Source organism: Brassica oleracea, chromosome C4 (genome assembly GCF_000695525.1).
Source record: "Brassica oleracea var. oleracea cultivar TO1000 chromosome C4, BOL, whole genome shotgun sequence".
In the NCBI taxonomy this organism is placed as follows: Eukaryota; Viridiplantae; Streptophyta; class Magnoliopsida; order Brassicales; family Brassicaceae; genus Brassica; species Brassica oleracea.
In genome coordinates, this window is record NC_027751.1 from 35,455,236 (window position 1) to 35,461,292 (window position 6,057).

At 31.2% G+C, this 6,057-nt stretch overlaps 1 protein-coding gene across 1 annotated transcript; it reads left to right on the top strand.

Annotated features, from left to right (window-relative positions):
- Positions 1 to 2,748: 2,748 nt before the first annotated feature.
- On the top strand, positions 2,749 to 5,670 carry LOC106340696 (protein TPX2). Its single transcript, XM_013779545.1, has 7 exons — positions 2,749 to 2,951; positions 3,139 to 3,198; positions 4,042 to 4,098; positions 4,568 to 4,666; positions 4,744 to 4,803; positions 5,185 to 5,279; positions 5,390 to 5,670. The coding sequence occupies exons 1-7, from the start codon at positions 2,910 to 2,912 to the stop codon at positions 5,508 to 5,510; spliced, it is 534 nt and encodes a 177-aa protein (XP_013634999.1). The 5' UTR covers positions 2,749 to 2,909; the 3' UTR covers positions 5,511 to 5,670.
- The last annotated feature ends 387 nt before the right edge of the window (positions 5,671 to 6,057 follow it).

Here is a 6,057-nt window from a genome sequence, read left to right on the forward strand (position 1 = left end):
ACGTTTGTAAAATCAGTCAATGAATTGAATACATATTTTGCATGGAAATAAAGACATTTTTTACATTAATTCTGCTAATATATATCATGTATAATATGTCACTTTTTCTTTTACCTTAACACTATCTGTTGATTAAAATTTATAACCTCTTTTAGTCCATTTATCACTATTCGCCATAATTGTTTCCGTATATGAATTAAAATTGTTCTCCAAGAAAAAATATTCACAATCCCTTTATATTCAAAATCAATTCATATCGAATACTTGTCTTGATCGTTGATATGCGAATTTATTAGTGCTCAATATAAAACAAACTGGGATTCTAGTCAACGAAATTAAATTCATAATCAATCAGTGACGATCAAAAATACGAAGCCATGATTTGATTTCGACGGTGAATTCCCATTACCAAATGCGGTCAATATTAATGAGTACATATATAACAGGAATTAGTGTCATATTTAGCCTCATATTTCCTTATTTAAAATATTCTTACGACAGTCATGCATTTGTCACGCAAGTATTGTGTGGTTGACAATGCTTTATGATCTTTGAAAATTATATTATGGCAATCAAGACCATAATTGCCATATTTCCTGATTTATTTCATTGATAGATGGGTATCGACGTTGCAAAGGATCTCGAGTATACAGTAATGACAATTTATAGTGTGATATATTCGATACACGAAAATGACATTCCTTCCGGTTTTTTATGTACTATAATATATGGTAACCAATTTTCACTGTAAATATACATTAAACCGATTTCAAATTATAATCTTCATTAAGAAAAATACAGTAAACCGATTTCAAATTATAATCTCATTTGATATGGTGTAATATCGAGTTTACATGTAAACAACATTAGAGTATAGTAGTAATGATATAATAAATGTTAACCGGTTCTAAAATGATATAAAATACGTTACCAAATAACCGGTTAATTCCTTCGTCAACATTGAGAGTGCACGTTACCAAATCATACTATTAAAACATTATGCTAAGCTACAATTAATGAATAATAGCAAAGAATGTAATAAACCTAATAAGGAGATGAGTTTTACTTAAAATAGAAGGAATATGGTGTTGCCACGTAGGAAATGACATTCTTGTTAATAACACATGAATATATAAGGTTAGTCTCAAAAAATGTTTCTACTTTAATATTAAGGGGATTAAGACTATGGTTACGTTTAATGAAGAACATAATATCATTACATGTAAACATAAATGGGAACACGCAACTGTAAGCATATAATGTATACGTACTTCTAGTTTGTATTTTGGTGTATTTAAAGATGTCCAGACGAGAAAAATGTTTCTTAGAAAATTAAAAAAAATTATATATCATTATTCAATTGAAAGTAAATTTTGTTATTCAAAAAAAGCTGGAACTATATATCGATGAATTTCTCGCGGTGAACCCGAATAAAAAGCTTTCATTGTACACCTAACCTCTTAAAACGTTTATCGAGAGAAGATGATTCCTTACTTGTTGTCGGAGAACTAATTAAGTTAGGTAGCCAAAGATTGATCTTATCCATGCCTGCGCACATTCATTTTCTTATATAGGCTGGAATTATAATTTGGAACACTTATCTAAGAAAAAAACAGGGGTTCTCTGAAAGTAATCACTCCTAACAAAAAACAACAATGTTTATTTTCCTTATTGTATGGATTTGGCTGATAACCTATGACTTACGAGTTGAAGTGTGCATTAATTTGCAGTTTGTCCAGACGGTTGTTGCTGCTACCTTCATCAGTTCACACATTTAGTTCCTTAAGATAGTACCTTAGCTGGACATTGTGAACCTTCAATCAGATAAACTCAAATGGACAAAACTTAAACCCTATTTACTCCGACGGGTATAATAATAATTAATTGTACAAATATTTTAGTATTATTGGTTCTAGTAGGTTTGCAATGGATCAACGACCTAACTAGCTAAGTCTCCTCCCATCTAGAATGGTTACCCAGGCTCTGGGGAGTTCTTAAATATAAAGTTCATTCAGGAAGTCAATATAAAACCTCTTCTCACATCAAGATATTAATTAACGAATGATTAACGTATGCTGATTGTATAATTGAAGTAGTACAAATCCCGAAGATGAGATGTGAAGGAACATGAAGGACGTCAAAAAATGTAGAAATATGCACGAGTGCGAAGTTTAATCAGAAAGTTTGGTGCATGAGAGCTCTACCAATTCACTTTTTTTGGTTGGACAACATTACCATCGTAACACTCTCTGAACTGCTTATCAATCTGTATCGAGAAATCTCTATATATCTGTGGATAAAATACATTTCATGTTTCGAAAGTACGTATGTTTTTAACTCCTTTGAAATTATAAAATATAGATCAAGTATGACACGTACTCCCCGCTGCTTGTGTTTTTAACATTGAATTATTCTTTCATCTCTTATTAACTGGCCTAGTTTGAATGGCTAGTTATTATTTGAAAATTCTCTGTATGATGTAAGTTTCAAAGACAGCCAAAAATAAAATACAAATACTTACGTCGAGTACCGTATAATACTTATGGAGATATGTGTATTCATTATTATATTGAATTGACAAAGAAAATTATGAAGAAAACCCTAATTAAAGCTTGTTGCCGATGCAGCAACAGACGCCACTTAGGAAAGCTACTACTGTCCAAACTTTTATGTGTTTGCTTCGTCCTTCAGTCTCTATAAATTCACTTAATCTCTTCTCTCTTTCACTCATCAAGTAATATTTTTATTTTTCACTTCTTTCTAATTTAGAGTTCATTATAAGTTGAGCCAACAAAGGGAGTTCGTAAATTGCTTTTTGGTTGAGTTATTCCTTGAATTGCTTTTTACAACAACTATCTACCTTTTTTTGGTAACACTATATACTATATTATATAATTCTTCTACTAAACATGTGTACTGGAAAATCATCACACACAAAATCCCCACCCAAGGTTATTCAATAATTAGTTACTTACTTTTTTCATCAACTTCAATTATTAGTTACTTTTAGTTGTTTACTTTCGTGCACGTATATACATTGCATGTAAGTATGCTTGCACGTGTATAGAAATCTGGGCACGTGTGACATGTTCTTATACGTTATTAGTGACAAAGTTTTTTTCTCCTTGTTTTAAAAAGTATGGGAAAACAAGTCCAACTTCTTCTGTACTCTCCCTGGGTTCTAACGGTAAAAGAATGGTGAGATGAAGATTTCATTTTCTTTATTTACTTGTTTATTTTTCTTGTGAGGCAAATTTTAATGAATGTGTATAGTTTTGACCATTAAACTCTACATTTTATCAAGTTTCTTCATTTTTATGTACTCATGGCTAATATTGGGAAAAAGGAAAATCTTGCTTGAAGACTCTAACTTGCATATATATGTTTGGCCTAAAAACCAATCGATGAACAATAAGTTTATGCCTTCAAAGGGTTTTTAGCAAAAAAAAATTCCACCAATAATACTTTTTCTGTTTTATTTATTTGTTTTTCAAAATAAATTAAAACAATTTCTATCCAAAATGATGATACCATCAATTTTCTGCCAATTTCAGTATAACCAAGTTAAATCTTGAATGTTCTAATAGAAATATTACTAACGAAATCGGAATCTATAGGGATATCCCACTAATTAATCTAGTTTTTAAAATGTCACTTCATGAAAAGCTTCACAATTTAAGAAATAGTCTGCCAAGGTTTCATTTTCTAATATATAACAAGTTAGTTAACTAGTATTTCACATTGAGTTACTCTAGGTATATTAAACCTTAAGTTGGTTAAAAAGAGTAAGTAGTACTATTATATATAATATATAACAAGTTAGTTAACTACTATTTCACATTGAGTTACTTCACATATTCACACGTTGTGTTCTACTGTATGTATTTATATTATGTGTTACTCGTAAAGTTCTCGATCGAAAGTTGTAAACAAAGAGTAAAGTATATATCTTGGAGTGTACTTAAATACCATAGTGATCAATCATGTAAATCCTCGTACAATGACTCAATTTGCGATCGTTCCATGAAAATTCTATCGTAGACCAAAGTGGAACATAAAGACAGAGCGCATGACAAAACCAAGGCAGCCGCTGCTAAGGTATACTCATACAGAGATTCTATGATAAATTGTAAAAATGAGTTTTTTTTTATTAAAATAAGATAATAGCTATCCGCAAAATAACACGTAAAATAAAAAGGCATGTTACACGAAAATATTATACTCAAGAAAATATGCAAGTTGCAACTCTCAACTACGTCCTATATATAAATATAACTGTTATATATATCAATGCATTCTATGTTTACATGCATTAAGCCGTCTCAAATTATTTGAAATGTTATACAAAGTTCTTCGATAATATATTTGATAAGTTAAGGTTCTTACTAAAAACAATCAAGAACCTTGCAATATAGAAAATATTTATATTATTTTTTTATATAAACACATCTTCCAACTCTGTTCTTGCTCAAATTCACCAATTGCACATGCTAATGTACGGCCTTACATGAACATATTTACTTCTGCGACTAATAACATGCATGTAATTGTTTTTCCAATCAATCAGAATGTTGCAAAAGCACCAGCAAAAGAGAACAAAAAGCCTCTTGCGTTCAAGCTTCACTCTGGCGAGAGAGCAGTGAAACGTGCCATGTTCAACTATTCGGTTTACACAATCTTCCTCTGTAAATTTTATTAATCTTACTATTCTATTTCCATGGAGCTCATTCATCATTTTCGCAGGTTGCAACTAATTACTATATCACGAAACTGCAAAAGAAACAAGAAGAGAAGTTACAAAAGGTAACTTACAAAAAAAGGCTTACAATTAGCATCAGGCTAGAGAACAACCTTTCAAACAGTACTCTGACTGGTTTTGGTCTCACTTGGACTGTCTCCTACGAACACAATACATGACTATATATGAACCTGGCCAGTCGAGAATTGAAAAATGATTTAGCTGCTTTGGTATAAGTGTATAAACGGAATAAACCGTTTCGTAAGAAGATACTAAATCCAGGCCAACTTTTCTAATATGATATGGGTCTTTTTTGGTTTGATATCAGTCCTTAAGTAAAACACATCGATATAACGAAATTTCTTCAGCTAAAGGAACGATTTTATTTAAACTCGGTTTAATACGGTTAGAAAGAATTTTTAATATTAAACCGAACCGTGAAACAGATGATAGAAGAGGAAGAGATTCGTATGCTAAGAAAGGAAATGGTTCCGAAAGCTCAACTGATGCCTTTCTTCGACCGACCTTTCCTTCCACAGAGGTTAGTTTGGTCCGAGAACGATTCTCAATGATATATAAATAGTACTATATGATTCATAAAGTTTATTACTTATAAATCTAAATTAATTTTTTAAATATATTTGAGTGTAGATCAAGCAGACCGTTGACGATGCCAAAGGAACCAAGCTTTGGAAATGTTAACAGTACTTGTTGGACTTGTGTGTTCAACAACCAATACTATCTCTATCATATTCACCATGTTCATGCTTAAATCTTAAGAGCCACTAGCTCAGTTAGAGGCTTTTGCTATTTTCATTCCAATCAGTTACCCTTTCTGCTTTTTCGCCTTGGAGAGTTTCTGTGTCTCATCTTTTGCGCTTCTTCTTGTAATTTTTCGTAGAGTTAAATAAATGATCGATCTCTATACAAGATAGTCACTCTCATTTGTTCCGTATATCTAATGGAGTGTTAATGTTTTTATAAGCAAAATCAGAACAAGATGATAACAAATATGGAACCATGGAAATTTTCAATCCAAGGCTAGTTGATTGCACAACTATACATTGTAGGTCATCTTCTTCTTTTTTTTTTTTTTGTAACATACATTATAGTTTATCTACAACTGGAGAAATGCTAATGGAGATTCAAAATAGGTTGGCAAATATTATTTGATAAAGTGGCATTAGTTAGTTATATGCAAATGATGAGGTGAACAGCCCAGGAAGAGCCCAACTCTTTTTTCATTGAGAAATATTGAATATTATAGTTTTTCGACTTCGTTATATATTAGCTTCTTTCTTGTTTCCTTGTGAGTGTCA

Coding starts and splice junctions, on each gene's coding strand:
- LOC106340696 (XM_013779545.1), top strand. CDS start 2,910: ATGTGTACTGGAAAATCATCACACACAAAATCCCCACCCAAG. Junction 4,099..4,567: donor CCAAGGCAGCCGCTGCTAAG/GTATACTCATAC, acceptor CCAATCAATCAG/AATGTTGCAAAAGCACCAGC. Junction 5,280..5,389: donor CGACCTTTCCTTCCACAGAG/GTTAGTTTGGTC, acceptor ATTTGAGTGTAG/ATCAAGCAGACCGTTGACGA.